At 43.0% G+C, this 23,126-nt stretch overlaps 1 protein-coding gene across 1 annotated transcript in view; it reads left to right on the top strand.

Moving 5' to 3' along the window:
- The window catches only part of kiaa1549la (KIAA1549-like a), a 99,771-nt gene that overhangs the window by 20,387 nt on the left and 56,258 nt on the right, over positions 1-23,126 (top strand). The window contains exons 2-4 of the mRNA XM_030054127.1: positions 14,229-14,975; positions 16,988-17,788; positions 18,807-18,922. Of these exons, the coding sequence (XP_029909987.1) occupies positions 14,229-14,975; positions 16,988-17,788; positions 18,807-18,922 (1,664 nt within the window). The remainder of the gene's footprint in view (positions 1-14,228; positions 14,976-16,987; positions 17,789-18,806; positions 18,923-23,126) is intronic.

Raw genomic sequence — 23,126 nt, 5'->3', positions numbered from 1 at the left:
TTTCAAATGTGGGTTTGTTTTCTTGTGTGACTTTTGTTCCTTAGGTCTGTCTGTTGGGAATGTGCGTTATTCTTTTTTCCCCCATTTTTATCTTTCCGTCTGTATGTGCTTGTTACTGCTTGTGTGTTTGTGTGTGTCTGTAATTTGGTGTGTGTATGTGTGTCTGGATGTGTTATTGTCTCTGTCACTATGTATTGTGTCACTGTGGATTAAGGCAGATGATGTAATAGTTTTGTGCATTGCTCTGTGTGAGTTAAAAACTGTGGAGTTCAGCGTGTGGCAGACACACTATACTGTGTGTGTGTGTGTGTGTGTGTGTGTGTGTATTTGTTGTAATTTCACGAGATTCATCCCTCTCAAAAGAGAGGAAGGCAGTGTGCTCAGCCAAACCATAATCTCTAATTATTTAAAGTGTGGTATTAAAATGTGTCATTTTAACATCATCAGATTTATTTTCCCTCACTTGTTTTAACCTTTTGAGCAGCGACTCTGAAACGTTGTCTGACACTCCTCTGAATCTCTGCATGTTTATTTCCTCACCGGCTATTCCAACGTCCACCTCAGAGGACAAACGGAAACCGATGATGATGTATTTTTGTGTTTTTACACGGCTCACCAAATATGCTGGAAGACGGATGTTATTGTGCTTTCCGCGATTGTTGTGACACCAGCGGCCCCCGTCAGCACGGAGAGCTCTCAGTCATTTATTGGCTCGCCGACCTGCTGCCCTTGATCGCTTCACACGGTGTGATCTGAGACGACAACGCGACTTGAGTGGAGGAGTCATTTTTAGAAAGAAATGAAGAGAGATAAATCCTTTGTTTGTTTGTTTTGTTTGTTTCAGTCAGATTCAGAGAACAGTGATGTGGCTTCCTGTCGCAGGCAGAGCTTTATGAGTATGACCCGGGGCGCGGCGCAGCTCCACGTGGCGCGGGGAGATGGGTTTAGGGAACGGATTAGATTAGATTAGATTAGAGAGAAAAATCAATTGAACTTTGCTGCTCCCATTTCCCAGAGCAACATTTCGGGGACACAGAACACATCCGTAACGAACAGACGCCGATGCCATCAGATGATATTGTAAATAGTGGGGATTTTTTTAGCTGGAATTTGTTATGTGTGAGGGGACGGGGAACATTCATTTCACTTCTACACCGTGAACACACACAGGACCAACATCATCCTGACAGCCTCTCCGACAAAAGGTTGAAAGCCGGCTTATATAAGGAGAGCTGAATTAATGAGTCAGCATATACCACCTGACAGGAAGTAGCCTACAACACAAATTCTATATACATAAATACATAATATACACATAACCATCTCGCAAAAATATTTTTAACCCTGATAAATACCCCCCCCCACACACACACACTATATACAAAATACAAATGAACACCCTAAGTCAATAAATACTTTAAATAGATTTGAACAATACAAACAAACTCCCCTCTGCCCATTTGCTGTTTGCTTTTATTTTTATGTTAATCTTTTTCCTAAAGCAAGCAGTCATATTTTAGAAGTCTTATATCATTTTTCCCCCACTTCATCCGGTCATGTGTTTCCATTCATCCCACTACGATGTGAAAATGAACTTTCAGAGACTTTTCAGACTTTCTTCACACCAGCACTCCGTCACCGTAACAAAGTCCATTAGTTTTCCTAAAAGCAGGGAGGGATTCTGATGATTTGCTGTGCCATCTGTAGTGCCCCCACATGATTTGCAAAATGCTTTATTGCAGTGTAAAATGTGGCTAATTTGTAGGAAACATTTGAAATCATTGGTGTGGTCCTTTAATTGTGAATGAATGAAACATATCACCCGTCAACTCGGTGTCTCTGGCTCCCCTCGGTGCCGTGTCGTGGTGGCGGGGCTGTCGGCGGCGACACCGACACTCAACATTTGGCTCGGCCTGGACTCCCCCGGAAGAGTCTCACTAGCTGCTACTACAGTGTGTATCCTCCCCGCTCTCCCCGACACGCTGTCCATCCAACGCTGCGTGATCAGCCAGCCGGCAAGGAGCGTGCCAAAGCATGCTTCAGGTGGCCATCCGAGCCGACCGCCATCCGGTGCGACACCCTCTCGTCCCACAGCAGCAGCAGCAGTGCTGACCAGATGGGACGTCGTTGAGAGCAGCAACAGCGCGAGCGTCGGCCAGCTGGGAAGGTGTCGAGAACTGTTGAGGAAAATGAGCGTAATCTGTCTCTGTTTAGCGCTCGCCTCCTTGCTCCACAGCCTTGGTTTTGTCAGGGCTTGTATCTACGCGGCTTCGACTAATTGAAACCCCATACGTTTCTTTGTTGTGAATTATCCAAGTTTGCAGTCCCACATTTTCAAACGCCGCAAAATAATTTGAGCGTCTCGGCGCGTTGTCGCTGCTCTCTCTTCTCTCTGCTTCGCCCCGTGTCCTTTCATGTCTTTTGTAGTAATCTTTTCAAAAGTGTTTCAAAGAGGCTGTACATCATGAATGCAGAGAGAAGTTGGAGTTTGAAACTCTCCGAGCCGTACTGTGTGTGTCTGGCCGAGATACTGGATGGTTGCTTTCTAGTTCCTCTTTTCCACTTGGTGATCCTGGCTGTCCTTACATAGCCACTGCTATGCACTGCTGTGGGTGGGATGATGGTGTAGTGTGTGTGCATCTGTGTGTGTGTGTGTGTGTGTGAGAGAGAGAGAGAGACAGGGAGGTAAGAGGAGAGAGAGTGGCTTTTTGTGTATGCGCCTTTGTTTATATCTCTGTGTATGATGGGCCAGAAGAGAGGAGAGCGTGTGTGAACGTGTGTGTGTGTGCCTATTTTTGCCATCGAAAATGTGAGTGTGTCTGAGTGTGTGTGAGAGCGCCCAACTGTCCCTGTGCTTGAGTCTATTTCTGTGGCTTAGAGTATATGCCTGTTGGCTTGTGTGCATTTGTGCATGGCTGTGTGTCAGGGTGTGTGCTTATGCTTGTCTGTCTGTGTGTGTGTGTGTGTGTGTGTGTGTGTGTGTGTGTGTGAATGTCCCAGCAGCCCAGGATGTCTCCCCAGTTCTGTTTATGCTAGACTGGCCGACCTACCGAGCGCCCTGGAGCTAGTCACATGACCGTCTTAGCCAGTCACACGGGAGATGTGACAGAGCAGCACAGATGAGGCGCCATGCTGCCTTCTGCCTGTTTGCCTCAGTGTGTTTCTGTGTGTGTGTGTGTGTGTTTCTGTGCCTGTGTGTATTGCGTGAGTGCATCTTTATTTCTTGTTGGTATGTTTTCCTACTTATGGTAGTCTTCTAATGTGATATTTTCCTATTTATAGTAGTGTTTTAATGTGACTTTCCCCACTGACGCAGTGACAGACTGCATTACACCGTCCATTCTCACAGCCACTGCACCTTGTAGCTAAAGGTGTAATCCGTACACTATAGCCACCGCCAGAATTGCATCTTGTCAGACACTCCCACCCCTCCCATCCCCTTAAGTCACAGTTCATTGGAAGTGATGTAAACAGTGACGCCTCATTTTCATGAGAATGAGGTTGAAGCTAATTAGAGCAGAGATCCAACAGAAATGTCTCGTGAGGAGCTGACACACCAACATGCCACATACAGCATGAATAATAATGGCTTGTCCTTTACTTTTTGGTTTGAGAATGATGCTTTTTAACCTTTGTGGTGGAACTGCCCATGCATTCATGCATTTTGGTTATTAAAAATAGCATTTATTTCCCCTTTAAAAGGCAAATCTGATCAAAATAAAATTCCTATATGTCACTCTGAGGGTTGAGGACATTTTAGTCAGTATTTACATACATAAATAACTGTGTCCCAAGGTTAGGAGCCATTTGCTCAACGATTGAATCTGTGATATCATCAAAACCAAGAGGTTTTTTATTTTTTGGCTGTAATAGTGAATTAGAGGCTGCTTGTATGGATGTGTGCCCTCCTTCTTGGAGCTTTTTCCACTAAATTAACTTTGGTTCAATGATTTTTGAGCAAAATGTGGGCAGAATATATAATCAAATTGTGGCAGGTACTACCATCCTTTCCTGGCTTCTGGAACACTGCTGGTAGAGTTCCAGCACAAAAACAAATTAAATGTAATGCTGTGTACTTCTTTTTTTTTTTTTTTTTAAACAGTGTATGTGCCACCGTGTTGACAGTAACATCAGATAACTGATAAGTACTTTATTGGCAACCTCTGGGTTAAAATTGCCCAAGTTTCCTAATTGGATTTCTGCCTCTACGCCTGTGTTGCTGTTCAATACTAAATCAACTCACATTATTGGAACTGCACATTTGTATTTGGATTTTCACACTGGTAACTTTCTCTGGTGCCTGATTCCTTCTCATCCTCTTTCATTCTGCTGTTTTCTGATGAAGATTATCATTCTGCCTCATCCACCCAGGCCATATTTATATATTTGGCATTTGTTTTGTTGCCTGGCTTGAAATCTAGACTGTCCTGTTGATGTTGGGACACCAGCTCACCCAATTCTAACCCATATTTGTCTTGTTTTGTTTTTAGTTGGCGGCACAGATGAAGCCCGTAACTATTTTCGCTTCAGGGATGTTATCTGTGGTGAACCTGCGTCATACTCTGCTGCCCTCCCTTCGTGTGTTCCACCTCAAACAAGGGCTAAGAACAAGTTGGAAAATTTAGAAAATGTTATTGTTATTTTTTGGCATAATAACGGAGCATGATAGTAAAAATAGGGGGATGAGTGAGACATGAGTGCGACGTCGACTGGCAAACTTCAAATCAAGCGAATGCGGCTAACAAAGACATTTTTGAGATACTTGGCCAGATTCTGTGCATGCTCCTCTAGTCTAGATCGAGGTCAAGTGGCCTTTAACTGACCTTTAAAGGTTATGACCTATTCTTTTCTCCTGAACCTGTGTGGGCTGCAGTGCAGTATGTGGGCACGGTTTTTCATGCTCGCTGTGAATGCAGGATATTTGCTAAGTCTCACAGAGAAATGTTTGGTTTTTTTTTGTGTGTGTGTGCAAGTCAGGGAGATAAATGTGAAGCCTTGGCTGGCCGTGTTTCACCGTGCACTGATAGTGAATCTGTCTCGTCCTGGGCAGGGGACTGATTGTGATCCAGTGAAGCATCACACCAAACCCTGACAAAAGGCCTTTTTAACTGATACATTGGTCCTTTTCACTGCAAAATGGTGGCGCTCAGAAAAGAAAATCTCAGTACCACAGCACATTCTTTTGTGTAAAGCTTTTATATGTCTATATTCTTCTTTTGAGCCCAAATATCCAGTGGTCTAGTCTTTTTGTTCCACTCCTCTAATGTTCTCATTTCAACCTTTTCAGAGCACAGAATACAGTTGATTTCACCCTTGTTGCCAGTAGGGATGAGAATCACTGGGTAACTGGCGATATGATTTCACTCACAGTAACGATGGTATCACAGCACAGGCGATTCTGCAGTATGCGATATTTTGTAAGATAATCAGCTATGATACATGATTCCCGAAGAGGAAAAGATACCCTGGAAAAGGCAAAATACTTTTGCCTTTTAAATCAGCGATGATTTTCAGTGTTTTAATGTGCACAGTGACTGCAACCTGAGCATAACAAATACCTAAACACAGGGAACACATACGCCTCATAGGAACTCAAATGTGCATCTGTGCAAATGAAGTTGAAAACTCAAATATTGATATGTGGCACAAGCACATCGATAATGTACCACAAGAAATATCACGATAGATCGATATTTCAATATTTTGTCCCACCCTTAGCTGCCAGTGCATCAAGCAACAAAAAATCCACATGGTGACACTGTTAGCTGTCAGCCTTGGTATAAAAAGGCCATTTTTGGAGAAATGAGGAGTTTGCAGGATACTGGTGGATTTCTTTAGTGCCAAATTTGTAGCGAACTGAAGTTGGTTCATTGCTGATGGAAGAGTGGGCAGTGTGATGTAGGTCAGTCAGTAGGGGGCCCAGGCCTGCTGAGATCCTCTGTCCTCATCACATCAAACAGAATGCCACAGTGCAGCAGGTCTACATGTGAGCCACAGCTCCCACTGGCGTATGCTCCATCATTTTCACTTTCATGCACTCTTCAGTTATTCATAACAGTTGAGGTCGTCCTCAAGCTATTTTATCTCTTTTTTGGCACACAGAGAGTAGGTAGAGGCATGACATCATACTGTGACACAGGCCGAGATACACAAACCTGTGACATCACAGATACACCAAATATCCATTAGCGGCTCTGTGTATCGCGATTGGACAGGAGAGTTGTTTCAAGAAGACTCTGCACTCTACATGCTGCACACTCTTTCACCGCCTTGCCAGTTGGCACATAACCTTCTTAGATCTGAAACACCATATCTTCTTTGTCATTTTCCTCGACTTTTTGAAACCAAGCCATTGCATTAAACTGGATGCCACACCACAGCACAAAATACAATCTTGCATTATAGATGAAAACAGCCGTTTGTGTTTTTGTCTTTTCTCTGCCTGTTCCTGCCGACTACTAATCCTTGTTATTCCCCAGCAGTCATAATTTTATTATGATAGATTAATAAACAATTTATGGGACCATTTTTCATTTATCCTTGAACTGTTGCCACAGTGTGTTGCGCTAAGCCTGCATATGCGTTTTCATCCTGCCATCTAAAATAATGTCTAATTCAGGCGCTTATCGTAAGCCGTATAAAGCACAGGGCTCTGATGCGACTGCAGTTTGCTCTTTATCTGATTTAGCGTTGTGTAAAGCATTTTGGGTGACTGTGATCATGTGTTTCACACTGATTGGAAGCCAAAGACTTTTTTTCTGCCTCAACTGGAGAATTAATTTCAAGCCATCTCTATTCAGAATGGACCAGGATGCTCCAAAAAACAAACAAAACACAATGAAAAATCTGTCATTTCCTTTGCTCTACCAGTGTAAACAGTTATGTTTCGGTCCATAAAGTCTTTGTCATGGTAATTTTCTGTGTAATTATTAAATTAAATTAATTAATTTTGTGCCGTGTTCAGTTGCAAACTTGAAAACCGGTGCGTGAAATTGATCTGGTGTTTGGTTTGATGACATGATAGCTCCTTATTGTTACAGCGCCTTATCATTACAGCTGTATTTCAGGTTGGTTGTGAGAGACAGGCCAGACGTCACATATGCACAGAACTCTCTGTTTCCTCCTTTATCTATGGTAATGGTTACCTTGGTGACAGCATCCCTTTGGTTGCCGTGGAGACTCAGCAGTAGAAGCAGCCCTGCTGTCAAGCTGAAGGGGGCTGTTTATTTACTTACCTCAATAGGTTCAGTCTCCATCTCTGCAATAGTTCCTTTGCTCTCCTGATTGGCTCGGTATTTGGATGGGATTCATTTGTTGTTCTGTGTGTGTGAGGAAGACATTTTACTCTGAAGGCGGTGAAAGCGAGCCGAGTGAGTTTCTTTACCCCATGTAGATGTACGCTTGTACATGCTTGCTCTCTTCTGATTCTGTTCTCTTCTCACTTACCTTTCTTCATCTCAGATTTGAACGAGATTATAAAATCCCTCTTACCTTGCAAGTGTTACCTCAACAAGAAGCTAAACATGTTAAAGATTTTCAAACAGCTCTAAAACTTTGAAATATGATAGCAGCTTGGAGACGGGCTCTAAACCTAAATTTCCTGCTTTCATTACCACTGGAAAAAATCTCTGCCTTGGCAAATTTATATGTTGATTTTCCTGTATAATTTTCAAATTGATTGAAACTCTTAACCTTCTTTCTCAGTATTTCACTTTCCTTAAAACATGATTCACTGTCAGTCTTTGATTGATCTTTCCTTGTACTTGTGACTTGCCATTATTTCCCCTCGGATGTGACATGGGAACGACTTTGGACTCGACATGAAAGTTGAGCTGGTACGCTTGGGACCAAAATATCCTTTTCTGGAAGTGCTGTTAACTTTGAAACTTTACAAAGTACAGTGTAAACAGAGAGACTTTGATTATAAAAGGAGACCGGGGACCTGGGGACCGGCAGAGGGATCGCAAACCAACAAGACCAGGCCCCAGTGTCTTTGAATGGGGAGCTGTCTGTATCTAATGCTGTGGTAAAGATATCATCATTAGCCTTTCATATTTAGTGACACTGTCGAACTGTACACAACATGGAGTCATAAAATCCCCCAAACAGTATTTTCCATTCAACGAGGCTTGTATGCATGCACTATCCACAGGCCCAGGAAACGGCAAGATCACACCACTCTGCTTTGTGGCACCTATTGTTGCCATGGTAACTCACAGTCATCTCAGGCACTTGGAGCTGGAGACAGTTTGTCTGAGCTTTGCAGTGCTGTTGTCACTGAGCTGTTGCCCCCAATTATTTGTCATAAATACCAAAATTGTGTGGCTACGCAAAATCTGAGAGCGTGACTCGCTGATAGTGCGTCCTACTTTGTTGTACCGCTGTATGTTAAATTTCAGATTTTCAGTCAGTGTCTCTGGTGTAAATAAAACCGTGGGTGACAGAAAGAGTAGCAGATAAAAGAAATATGGCTATATCTCCATATTGGGAAAATATAGAAAATAAAGTGCTGGTAATAAAATGAAGCATGAATCAACATTATTTTCTGTGTGGATTATAGCCACTAAATACACATCCTATTTCTGATGCTACTTGCTATCCAACCAGCTAACAAGGCTAACAAAGCCAAGCCAATTACACCAGAGCGAGGCAGCTTGTAATGTTCACTAATTCATCATAGATAAAATGTTTTCGCTCCATGCTTGTGCATTTTGATGCAGATATTAGAAGGACCGGCTCCTGATGTGATACCTGAAAAGAAGCTTGTCTAATGTAATGAATGTGATGTAGGAAACGGCAAAGTACCGTAAAATACTCCAGTTTAAGTGTTTCAAGGTAAAAATGTAATGAAGTAAAAAATAAATTTTAATGACTACAACAGATCCTCAAAATTAAAAAAGACAAGCTACTCAATTATTAAGTATCATAATTTGCTGCTCCCGCCATTTGAAACTGATGTTTTTGTGGTTTGAGAATGAATTTGTCCAATTCTAGACATACAGAAACCAACCACAGTATCATTCGGTACTGCAGTTTGGACCAATCAAGAAGGACACAAATTACAACCAAGCAGAAAAAAATAAGCTAAAATGAATAAACAAACAATGGGTAGATGTTGAGACTCAGCTGTCATGTGTGCTTAGGAGGCATTTGGGACTTGAAATATACACGGCATCAGGTGAAGAAAGATCATTTTGCATGCCTAACATGACAGTACACCATATACAAGTGCTTTCATGAGTCTGTGTGTGTGTGTGTGTGTGTGTGTGTGTGTGTGTGTGTGTGCGTGTCTTTTTCAAATGAGAAAAAGGATGCTATTGAGAGTTGGAAATCAGTGTAAAGCAATTGATGATTTAACTTCACCATCTATCCCTCCCTCAGTTTGCGCCCCGGAAGGGCTGGCTGATATTTTGTCCTCTTCCTCACGCTGACAGATAGACATTAAGGATCACTCACTCCAGTGCTATTGCATCCTGTCAAAGCAACAATCCTTGGTTACATTCCTCTCTTGGGAAACTGATGACTGCCAAACCATGGAAAACAAAGACGAAAAATTGCATCTATGTACCCTGTTTCATTAGCATCCATCCATCCATCTTTGTGAACATTCATCCATCCATTCAACAGCCGAGCCAAAGTATTTCCTGCTCTCGCCTCCGCACAGACAGATGGATGCCGTGAATAGTTCCAGGAAATGATTGCATGTCCATCCTGTTGGATGGCCTCACTCTGGTGGGCAAATCTATTGGCTTGGGACCATTCTTACTCCCACTGAGTTTCATACTACATCCAGTATATCAACGTTCTGGCTCTCTACCAGTGCTCTCACTCATAACTTGGGAGCCAGCTATAGAGCGACTTTTACTAGGAAAAAAAAAACATTCAGTTGTTCAGAAAACATCCACTTGTATATTACAATCACATTGTTATGAGCTTCTTGTAGAGTCAGCTACCATCATGCTCAGCCTGCTGACTGTTCTGCTCTGTTGGCTTCTGTGTTTGGGTTGATGGCTTGGCTCTTACTTTCTTTCAAGCTCCAACGCCTGACTGATTTTAATGTGTTTTTTCAGACTTTCCCTCACCTCAAAGCTCACCGACATCACCAGCAGCTTAACTTGCATGATTTTCAGTGTAAAAAGACACGTGTGTTATCAGCCTAAATCACATTCTTACATATTTACCCAAACTTAGTGCCAGTCTCAGGTATTGTCATTAGTCCGTAAACAATGAAGTGATAAATCAGTGCTTAAGAGTGCGATCCAAACTGTCGCCTAAACAGCAGTCCAGATAAAACTGCTGTTTCATCTCTTTGGTTTCCTTTAAAATAAAATATCACAAACTGACCAGCCAGCCAAACATGTGACATGACATGAAATGGTGAAAATAAATATACCGACAGCAGGGTGAATGAGTTCAGCTTCCTCTGCATGGTGGGTTAGGGTTAGGGTTAGGGTTAGGGTTGTATTCTGTTCTGAAGTTTTGTTTTTTCACTTTCTCGAGAGGATTTTTCATCCATGACCATACCTGACACCAGAATCAAAAACAAGGCACATTTTCTGTTAGTGTGGATGGAATGCTCTTCTAACTTTGTAATTTGGACCCACAGGATGGGTGTATTTTTTTACATAGAAATCATTCTTCTCCTCTTCAAGGTGGATAAAGCATTCTACTGTCTGTGACCTGGCCTTTGTAGTAATTTTTAATAAACTCATGCCACCAGCTGGCCATTTGGCAGAGCCAGCCCACCTGACTCCCCCTCCTCACTTTTTCCCTCTGAGTGTCACTGGATGGAGGACCAGTTGGCTTAGCACCATTCTCACACTTCCTACCCACCTGTCCTTCTCACAGGCAGGAGGGTTGCATGGATCAACCTCACCTTGGCCCACAGCCCCACAGTGCAGGTCTGAAGGTAACCGTGGACCTGGACTGCTGAATTATCTCAGGCACTGTGCGGTGGCTCATCTGAATGGTCAGAGAGAGCTTGTATTGAACTGGCAGGGCTATACACAGTTGCGCTGGCATCTACAGAGATCCAGCGGAGCATCGGTGGACACGGTGCCAGCTGGCAAAGTGGTATGGTCAATACGTGGCTTGGCACAGGCCTAAAGGCTTGTAAATGGTCAGTAGCTCTTGGTGCACGATTTCCATGTGGTGATCATCATAATCTGTCTGTAAGCTGAATCATCTCACAGAAAACAGGCAAAAAAATTCCTGTGTGTGTGTGTGTTGTACAAATAGATAAAATAGGTCAGACAGTCTGCTTTCATCCATGTTTATCCATCTTTAATCCAGCCTTTCTGTTTTACCGAGCCACCCATCCACCCATCCATCCATCCACCCATCTATCCATCCACCCACCCATCTATCCATACAGCCATTTATCAACCCACTCATCCATTCATCTACCCACCCATCTATCCATCCAGTCATCCACCCATTCTCCCTGTCCATATTTGTTCTCAGTGGAGGTTCTTCTTTCCTGGTGTTTGGTCCGTGGTCTGGTGGTAGAATCCCATATGCTGCTCTCAGCTAGAGCAGGTGGCTAACTACTGGAGGAGAAAACACCCCAAACACTGTGACCAGTCACATGCTTGGCATCATGCCTTCTACTCATCCCTCTATCTATCCATTCATCCCTCCATATATCAATCCATCCATCCATCCGGTTCAGACAAATTTATTTCTGATCAATGCATATGCTACTTTCTTGGAAACCCCCCAAAAACTAGACCACTAGAACTGCTAGGGTTGTGCTTACTGTAGCCTGTCCCTAGCATTTTATTTTATTTTATTTTATTTTATTTTATTTTATTTTATTTTATTTTATTTTATTTTATTTTATTTTATTATGGTTAATTTAATATCAACCCAACATTACAACAAATGCATGGTTTTATTTTAGTTTAGTGCCAAAGATCTGTATGTAATTTTCACTCTGTAGCTTGAGAGGTTTAATGTCCTGTTGATTCTGACTTATGGATTAGTGACTGACGTGTGAGCGAACATTGTTAAGATGTTACATGGCGGTATTTTCATGCATGGTAACAGTAATTTCATTGAGGGGTTTTGTGGTTGGACCACACATATGCTGTTTGCTGTGCGAGCAGGTGCTGCTGTCTGTGGGTGAGAGGTCCACACTGTGTCTGTGGTTTCAGGATATACATGGAAACACTGCCACAGCACACACAGTATCCTCAGGACCTGTGGTCAGCTTATTTGAATGTATTTGATCATAAATGTGCTAAATTCATGTTAATGAGAATGCCTGTGCTTACAAAAAAGGTTATCCGCTTTTTTCCCCCTTCCAAATACAGTGTGCATGCAAATGCTGCTATTACATGCCAAAATTTGGCATGTAATAATTCAGGATGAGAGGAATCACAATGAACAGAAAGATTATATCTCACTCGAATGTTGTACCTCCTGTGGTGGTGAAGTCATCACTCATGCCACTTCTGGCTTTATCGCTTTTCCACTCTCAACATGATTGATTGAGCTCTTGAATCAAGCACTAACACAAGCAGAGCTCAAAAAAGGTAAAAAAATTTAAATTGTCATCGGATTAATGCCGTCTTTTAATGATACTTATGATATGATACCCCATAATAGGAAATGGATTGCTCTGTTATTGTAATTAATACGGGGTGGTTGAATTGATTTATACTAGGTTTCCTGAGGATATAACTAAAGCCCAGAGCTTGTTCTTTAAAGCCTCCCTTGCTTAGAGACGCTGCCTTTTAATTAACCAGTCCTCCATGTAGACATGGGGAGCGTGGGAAGTGTATGATATGCTCACATACTTACACATTCGCAGGCTGATATGAGCACTTAGGAGTGTGTGCATACATAAAAAAAATGACATAGTGCACGTACTCTGTCGAGAGTGTGCTGCCTTTCTCTTCACTTGATCTCATATGCTAGGAAGAGAGGAAATTCAAAGTCAGCCTGGGCTGAAGCCAAACCTTTCTTTTAGTCCTTTTTAACTGTAGAACAAATGAGCAGATGCAATAAACCGTGTCACCAGCCCAGCCAGCCGGCCAGCCGGCCAGCCAGCCAGCCAGTCAGATGTCAGACGGTCAGCCTTGCTGTTCCCCATTTCTCAATTCCACTAAGGCAAGGTGCCTTTGAGACCGAATGTATTAGGCAGAATAATCGCCTCAGCCTGCCAAACAACAGGGCTTTGTTGAGGCTATAGACAAGAACCTAGAATTAGAGTTCATAGAATGGAGATAATGCTCATTGAAGTGAGAGCTACAGCTAAACACTGGGCTTGGCAGACACCTCTGCTGTTCCAATGCCATCCGTCAAGCGTCGACAGTTACATTTTATTAACCAAATATAATGTTTTTGGTCTTATCAGTGTGGGTCAGGGCTGTCTGCCATATTTGATTTATCAATCCCCATTTCTACTATCTGGGTGGTTGTATATGTTCTAGGAATAATAAATCCACAGGCTAGCTTGGCTAGCCTAACAGATCAGATTAGTACGTGTGAAATCACAGCTGATTTGTGTGTGTGTCTGTGTGGGTGTCCTGATTTATTCACTCTGGAACATCTAAATTAATTCCCTATGCTTTATCCTCTAAAAACATAAATGACCTACTTTACACATTATGACTATTTTTCCACAGTCGCAGTTTGAGTTTTTTTATCCCTTTGGATAAAGAGTGTGTGTGACTTTGTAAGAGAGAGATGGAGAGAATATCCATGTGTAACTGCCAGAGAGAAGGAGGAATGTGTATATCCTCACATGCTTGTGTGTGTGTGTGTGTGTGTGTGTGTGGTGTGTGTTTGAGTGGGAGCAGAGTCGCAGTTTTAAATCTCCTGACAGTGGGACAGTTGTTGTGGCGGTGTTATGAGAACTAATGATCTCAGGACTCCAGCACTGGCAGCTGTGTGCCACGGTGTGTGTGTGTGTGTGTGTGTGTGTGTGTGTGGTATGTGTGTGTATGTGACTGCATGTATGGAGGAGGAGCTGATGGATCACCCCCCGAATAACCAAAACAGAAGTCATTGTCAGGCCTCTGGGACCAATGAGTGACTCAAAGACTGCTCACAATATTGCTGCTGCCGAGAATTACTAATTAAACACAATTTCTATTTTTCTCTCTCCATTTCTTTCTTCCTTGCTCTCCTTTTCTGCCTTTTTCTCTCTCTTGCACTGCCTATCTCTTTCCATCTCTCTCTCTCTCTCTCTCTCTCTCTCTCTCTCTCTCATGCTTTTCCAGCTGAGGGAGGTCATTATGAGTCAACGAGGCGAGCTGCCTTGCCTCTGGACCCTGTGGTGCCCTCCAACCTCACAGCCACCCCTTGGACTGGAGGCAGAGCTGGGGCTGAGGACAAAGCCTTGGCCCGTCCATGGGCGAGGGACGAGACCGACGCCGGGCCTGGAGTTGGAACCGGCACTTGGCCTGAGGGCAAAGTGTTTGCCGAGGCCAGAACATCAGTTTGGGCTGAAACCGAAGCTGGAGTTGACACCGGAAGCAGGGGCAAAGTCTTTGCCGAGACTGGGATTGTGACTGGAACTGGCGCCTGGGCTGAAGTTGGGGCTGAATGGCGGCCAGTGGACACAGAAGGGGTCGACTTGCCAAGCATGCCCAGGGACCCGGCTGTGTGGCTGGGGCAGCAGAGGCTCCAGGCGCAGGGAAAGGGCCAAAGAGAGCAGGCAGCTTTCTCTTCAGTGCTGACTATGCTGGCAGAAACAGCAGAGCTGCAGGCACCAGCAGCGGCAAAACCTGTAGGACTGCTGTCTAAAGCTGCCTGGACCAAAAGCTCCTCTTCATCATCGTCCAGGGCTGCTTCCCCCTCCTCCTCTTCCTCCTATTCATCCTCCTCCTCTATGCCAAAACCGCCCTCTTTACCCTCCTCCTCCTCTCCAGCCATTAACAGAGACAGTCAGATAACAGGATCAGATGCCGTCTCTGTGGCTGGTGTTAGCAGCAACTCTTCCAGCAGCAACAGCAGCTCCAGCTCCGGTACGGCCCAGGGTTCCTATAGCTCTATGAGGCTTGTTTTCAAGCTTATAACTCATTTTTTTTCAAGGTCAGAGGTCCAGAATGATTGGCGATAACAAAATAACATTTAATGTCCTGCGAAGACCCTCCCTACTCTGCCTCTGATTGGCTCTAACTCTAACGAAAACCCATATACTCATAGGCCACTTGTTAGTGTAATTTATGGTTGCGCTAGTTTCTCTCCTCTCCACTGCTCTCTGTTTTTCAACGGCACACACACACACACACACACACACACTGAGCAGAGCAGAGGAGAGACAGTGAACCAGGTGAAGTGAACATAGTCTTATATGAGTTGACAACAGCTATACTTGTTATATTACTGTAAGTGGAATAAAAGCTCCGCACCACCCCCAAAGAAAATTCTCTGGCATAATGTTAATGCATAAACTCAACAGCAATGGCACACAAAATAGGAAACGCTGATCTTCATAACATATTGTATTCATAACAGGAGGTATGGACTGAGCCAAGGTCTGGAGAAGCCCTGCTCCATGAATTACATGGATTGTAGCTATTTCCAAATTCAGTTTTAAGAGTTTCATAACTCTAATTTTGGTTTGAAGTTTTAGTTAACTAATTTTGTATAGACAACCGGGACTCAACTAGTACAGCTCCACACAGTGGGATTTGTTTTTGTTTGTTTGTTTTGTCATCTTCATCATCAGTCATCATTGTCATCACCAAGTCATTTGCAGTACCACCACTTTTGTGTCATCATCATCATCATTATCATCATCCCTATTATATTGTCATCATGATCATACTGTTGTTGTCATCAGCTTCAACATATTGTCATCATCGTCATCGTCATCATCATCATCATCATCATCATCATCATCAGCAACATCGTAATCATCTCCTACTCCTTGTCATCATCACTATCATGTCCAGTCCCACTCCACTGCCTCCATGCATCCACTTCCTGTGACATCATCACCACTTTAACAGTATCAGACTTCATCAACAAGGTAATTAGCTAAATATCACCTCCAGTATGGCAGTCAGCACTAGATGACGTCAGTCTTCACAAACCACATCATCACAGTTACTGTGCCTCCCAATGTAAACATGAATAACATGTTATATCCCACTGAGCTGTATCTCTTACCACAACACATCACAGTGCAATACGTCTTCCCTAGTGATAACTCTGACCTCACTGACACCTGGCATTGTCATGTAGTTTGTGTCAGGATTTTGAGTAGATATGACATAGTTGGATTAGACACTGGGCATTAAAATGGGACTCACGTAATGTTTCTAGAGTTGTGGAAATTTCTTGAGTCTAAGATATATCACGGTGCAGCCGTGGACAATGCTGCATCAATGGAGTGACAGAACAGAATCATGCCCTGTCTTAGAGCTGCTACGTGAAAACCTTGTTTTTTTCTACGACACAGTGTACCACCTCCATGAGCTATGCTTCAGACAGTTATACAGACAATTAAGGATACAAGTCGCAGAGATGCATTGTGCAATGGAACCACTGACAGATGAATCGTAACTGAATCGCACTGTGAGACCAGTGAAGATTAACGCCTCTAAATCTTTCAAATTGAATGTGTCCGACACGTCTTGCTATTTGTGACTGTCCTGACAATTCATTTTTGACAAGTATGTGAAGAGTCTGGCCCGTATTTGATTTGCATGTTCCTCCGTCTTTGAATCCATTTGCATAGTTGCTGAGAAGAATGAGGCTGCATTGCATTTGCACACCATTGTTAATGACAGCAAATGTGTCTCTGGAAATGGACTGAGTGCGCAAGATTTTTTCTGAAGCAATCTGATCACTCAGGGCATGTGCTAGTGTCAGCTACAAAGGGGAAAGGCAGACTGTATGTTTCAGGCAGAATGTTGGGGAAAACAAGATATTACTTGTCCATCATCTCTTATATGCATTTGACATGATTATGATATCCATACTATGACATACAGTAATATCCTTTTGTTTCCAAATGTTGTCCCTACAGAGGAGTCAGTTAGCAGCCTGCCAGCTTGGGATCTGCCCACTGTCCCAGCATCTCTTCTGTCCACGGTGGGTGACCATGACGTCACGCTCCCCGCCAACGTTACCAGCCCTTTCTCCACCCACCAGTGGAACACCACCGTGCCCGCGCGCACCGGAAACACCTCAAGGCACATGCCAACGTCAACACCTGCCGCACACACGTCTCTGTTGCCCACCACCACCACCACCACCACCACCACCTCAACACAAACTCTACCTTTATCCACCACATCGAGAGCACACACACCACCTGGATCCACCACGGCGTCACACACCCACACCACCAGCCAGGACACTGTGACCAATGACAGCCTTCAGCTGACAACAGTAACCACAACAACGCCCTCAACGACCACTCAGACTGTGACCGCCTCTGAGATGACAGTGCAGGCGGCGGCCACCAGGGGCACCGTAACAGTACCACCAACCACCACTGCTATCGCAACCACACAACAAACTACAAGCCTCAAACTGACGACTGTGGCGACCACTCAGCCTGCAACCACCAGTACTACCACAACCACTACTACTACGACAACTGTTCCTCCGACTACCACCACTACAACCCCTCCTACCACCACTACAACAACCACACCTGCAACCACCACCACCAGCACCACAACAGAGGCACCCACCACCACTTTGTTCATCCCAGTGCAAACTACATTGCCGCCAACTACGACCACAGAGCCTCCATCCAGTACCAGCGCAGAGGAGAGTCCACTACCTTGCAATATCACCGAGAAGTACTGGGTCAGAACAGGTACCGGGACATTTAGATTGTGTACCTGTTATATACCTAAGTTGCAGTTCCACACGCAGGAATTAATCTAAAAATATGCACAAAAGCATGGGCAGATTTTCCTCAACAGCGCACACGCTTTCTAAAACGACTTAACAGCCTTTGATTCCATTTACCAGGCATTACTCAGGCCTTTATTAGGGCAAGGCAGCAGGAAGGAAAGATAATTTCCCTGTGGGGCTCAGCAGAGTATCACATTATTATCACATTAGTATCACTTTATTATTATTTATTAAGACTGAGCTATGAATGCATCTAAGAACTTAGTGCAACCAGTTAACTCTTCAGCCCAGCTGGTCCCATTTATTGAGTTTGTCATTACAAATGCATGCTGTGTGGCCAAACATTGTTCAAACCTACAGAACTTTATTTAAAAAAATCTAGTGGAGATCCCAAGGTTTCTAAAGATGCCAGACATCTGCTGAATTACAGGGAAATGTATATAAAATCATGCACAAGACATCTAAATGTTTTCTATTTGATGTAATGTTGAAGCCATAAATCAATGACATCATGGGTTTGAATATTTCACTCTACCAGTGTGATGATTTCCTTTGAATCTTTGCAACCGGCAGATACAGAACATATGACATTGTTGTTCAGTATGGGATTTTTTTTCTTACTTTGAAGGTAGGTAAGGGGAAACTCAAGGGAAAAATCACAGGAGTTAGATTAGGCCAGGATTAGGCAACCATGCACCGTTGAGGACTGAAAATACACAGGTTTTTGCTAAACACTAAACACTAAAACAGGTGATTTCACTAAGTAACACAAATTCAACCAGAAAGGAGCAATTAATCAGTGATGTCACCTGCTGCAGTGTTTGAAACACCTGGATATTTTCAGAGCTGCATACACTCAACCCTCCATGGTTGTCCATCTGTGCCGTCGGCACAGACTACGTGCTGATTCAGGTTATACATCAAGCCTCTGCATGTCGTTCTCATTTGTGTCATTTTTGCTTTTTATCCTGCTGCAGTTCTGTCGATCCAGTTGCGTAGGAACCGCCTGGACCTGATACTGAAACAGAATCTGTCTAAAGGACTGAGCCACGCCCTGCAGAGAGCCCTCAACGACACCAGCGCCTACGCACAGGTCAGTCCGTCTGTCTGCTCAAACGCTATAAACCCAGGCCAGCATTTAATAAACATGACTCAGCAGCCTGTAACCACAGATCAGTGGCTTGTAAACATTGCTCAAAGGCTATTAATCTTATGTTAGTGGCCAGTTACAACAGGTCAGAAGCTAGTAGTAGGGATATAAGGATTTATTGATTGCACTGATTATCAGTTCTGCCTATTCAGCTGTATCAATCAATAAGAAATAGATAGCATGAATCATTTGGTATGAATCAATATAAAATGCTTTGAAATGATTCATTCAGTTTTTTTTAACTAATGTTGCAATGATGTAACTTAACATTTTTTGTGACACATGTTGTACATGAGCACCTGCCAGAGTATATTAATGAACTCTTATGTAAAATGCTATCCATTCAGTTTCTCCCTATTAATGTAATTACCTGTGCCGCCCTAGCTAGGGCCACAGTTTCCATTCATTCCACTACAATATGAGATTCATTTTCAGAGACTGTGGGGAAAAATGTGGGGAAATTGTAATAAATGGGCCACACATTCAAAATCCTTGGTATGGTCCTATAACCTCTTAAACCCTGACTGTCTCATTGGTGGGCTTGTCATTACAAATGCACTCTGCTTTGTTGATTTAGTTTATTCACTAAATTCTCTGAGAAATTTCAAGGTTTCCAAAGATACAAAACATATCCTGTTGAATTAGACGATACTAAATGAAGAACTATTATTTCCAGGTGTCAAACCTGCTTATTGCACAGATCAGAAATATTTCCCGTCTGAATGCTTGTTTGGGAGAAACAGCCGCTGCACTTGGAATTTGGCCACTGTGCCGGCTCTTAATGTTTACTAAGATATCCGATTTCTGAGCGTGCCATCTCTTTGCAATATTCACCCTTTCTCCTCCCACCCATTCACCTCATGAGGACTCATCTCCTGAATGGTGCTAGAGACGAACAGTGAGGTGACTAATGCAGACGGAGTTTGAGTCTGAATAGAAATGACCTGTTGAATAGTCAATCGGTGTTTTGCTTAGAGAGGCTATTACGCACATACTCATTTTCTCTCTTTCTCTCCCTCTGTCACACACACACACACACACACACACACACTGTAATGCTCGAAAAATACAGAGTAAATGATTCTTTTCTTCTTTTCTGTATCTGCACCATAGCACTGTAGTCAAGTGATCTTTCTCTGTACATCGTTTTTGTCTCTGTCTGTTTTGATTTGTCCGGCTGATTTTTTTTTTTTTTTTTTTGCCTCTTTCAACTGTGCTCTCTCTTCTCTATTTTTTCCCTCTCCCTTTCTCCCTCTCATTTTCTCTCTTTGTCTAACACTCAAACTCTCTCTGTCTCTCTCAACATCCACAGCTCTCTCAATGCTCCCTCTCACCTTCTTCATCTCCCCTATCTGATCGCTTCCTCAGTTTAAGTCTATTGATTTTCTGCCAGCCTGTCTATCTCGCGCGTCTATTGGTGCGCCTGTCGTGCCTGCTTGCCTCTCTATCTGTCCACCTGCCTCTCTTCATCATCCTGTCTGTCTGTCTTCTGTCTTCATCTGCCTGTTTTTCTATTTTTATCCATTTGTTTGTGAGCCTGCACTGGGAGTGACTCAGTGTCTCTAAGCCCCATTCCACCCCCAACCCCCTCCCGCTCTGCAGTTCTCCTCCTCTCCATCAGATAAAATGGATTATTATTGGGGGGAATCTGGATCATTCCAGTGAGAGACAGCAGCAGCAGCAACAACAGGACATAGTGTTGGCCCGAGCTTAAAAGCAATGATATGCAGGCAACGTTTTGAGGCAGTGTTGACAGGAAAGAAGCTAATGGCATGAAATTAGAATGCAGTGTGTAATATGTTATTATATTAAACAATGCGATTTGCCATAAATAAATGCAAATTTGAAAGGCAAGCTTTATTAGCTTGGCTGCAAATATCTGCCTTACAAGCATGCAGATCAATGGTTTGCAGGACCATATCAGTGATTTTGAATGTTTTTGCCTGTTAACTATTATTTAGTTGCATTTTAGCTGCAACAAATCATTCCCTCCAATCCCTCCATGTTCAAATTTGACTTTTTGGTTGAAACATGTTCTGCTTCTACAGTTAAAAGCATTCATAGACCATAGAACTGTTAATTGTCTGTGTAAAGTAAATACAAATGCAAATTCACAAATGGCAAATGCACCTGTGCCCATCTGAGTGTCCATGGGTGACTGCATGGTTGACTGCATGTTACGCCCAAAACACACCCATGATTAATTAAGAGTACAACCCTTTTAAACCATGCACCTGGCACAACAACCCTTTTTACTGCCATTAAAATTACAAAAGTGAACTTAGACACACCCTAAATGCACTTGCCCCATGTTCTTTAGACCGTGTGCTTAGATAGTTAAAATAGAGTCCTTAATGTTGAAAAGCAATGTGTTTTTGCTGCAGCAGTCTTCATCAAGGTTGCAGAATTGTGTGTCAACAATTAATATACTCAGTGATATTCATGATGATCACCTCAGATCCCGTAGACCAATTCGACAGCAGTATTTAAAAAGAAGATAAACCAAAGAATGGGTTTCTGAATTATGCTGGAACCTTAAAGGACCTGTGGGAAAATGTGGCCGCAGTGGAAGGTATTCTAAATAAAGGTGACAGGTTGATTAGTTAAGAAAACCTGAGGGTGAATTTGTTTGATTTTTGGTGGTGAGGAAACGTCAGGAGAGTCAATGAGATCCAGCAGCAGAAAGAGAAATGGGATTTTGGAAAAATAGAATAGCCGGGGGCAGCCAGCTAAAACTTAGTTGGAAGACGAGAGAGTAGAGGAAGGATGAGGAAGAAGGGCATAGCAACAAGAGCAACAGCTGCTCAGAGTGGCTGAAGGTGGAGGGTAGAGGAAAGTGGGCGGCATACAGTTCCAGAAATACAAGCTTTGACTCACCACCCATTGTTGTCTCTGTGTGTTTTTCAACACACAGTTTGTCAGATTTATGACTGTTCAAGGCTAACGCTGAAATTTGCCCTCAAGGCAGATTTGGATTTTATTTTTTTTTTAAATCAAGGATTATAAATATTCATAGTCCAATCTATTTGTATTCTAAAACCATAAATCAAATACAAAGAGTATTAGAAAAAGTGCTTACAAATGCTTTGCCCCTGATCTCCAATATTGTCACCTGACCCTGTTTCACCCTCAGTAGAATTGATTAGTTGCCTCATCTGGTTCCTCCTTGCAGTGTGTGTGTGTGTGTGTGTGTGTGTGTGTGTGTGTGTGTGTGTGTGTGTGTGCTTTCAACAATTGCGTGGATGTGCTTGCATCACCATGGCACAGGTTTTAGGATATGCATGCACTAAGCTTTGGAAATATAGAGTCGGTAAAAATTACTGAATCATAAACTCTTCTCTCCGTGTCTTAGCCTTGGGTGATATTCAGCATGTAGTGTTGTGATACTGTCACGTCACAATGTCGCAACAACCCCATCTAAGCCCCATCTTCATGCTATTCAAAATTATTCCTCTGGAACTCCTAAATTAAATGTTTTGTGTACATGACTTGCATATTGATCAAAACTGATGCAAAGCGAAATGACCTGCATGGTACGACTGTGACTCTGCATCTCTTCAGCTGTTCGGTAACCTGCCTCCAGCTCCAGTGCAGATAATTTAATCAGCATCGTGAAGTGATTTCATGACCTCGGTCATTTTCAAAACTCTTCCCGAAACATTTCATCTCAGAAAGCGAAGTATGATTATCTTGACCAGTCACATGGGTTGAAGGTTAATCTGTGCCTGGATTGGTTGTGCCAGCTGTCTGTACTCGGCTGTTTCTCCCATTTTATCAGCTAAACCAATGATTGTCTGCACTCTTTTTGTTTGCCAAACATGCTGTGCTGAGTAGGTTTAGTTGGCACTACTAAAGTAGTTCCTAAATTTCAATGTTCTTTATCAACTTTACATTTAAATTTGAAAAGTTAACCAATAAGATGCATATTTATGTAGAGTGTAGATGGTTTGAAATATTGTCTATGTGACTGTGCCATTGTTAACTTTCATTTGGGACCTGATATGTGATTTCTAAACCAACAATTTTGATGGTGACTATTTATTTGCAGGGTGTTTCTGAAATTGTCTTTGACGGAGAAAGAGTTTTGAAAAGGGCTGAGGGCATGAAATCACTGGAGGCGGCTTTAAATTGTTAAATAAAAGAATGT

The sequence above is a fragment of the Myripristis murdjan genome, chromosome 6 (assembly GCF_902150065.1).
Source record: "Myripristis murdjan chromosome 6, fMyrMur1.1, whole genome shotgun sequence".
Classification (NCBI taxonomy): Eukaryota; Metazoa; Chordata; class Actinopteri; order Holocentriformes; family Holocentridae; genus Myripristis; species Myripristis murdjan.
This window is presented reverse-complemented; position numbering and strand designations above follow the sequence as displayed.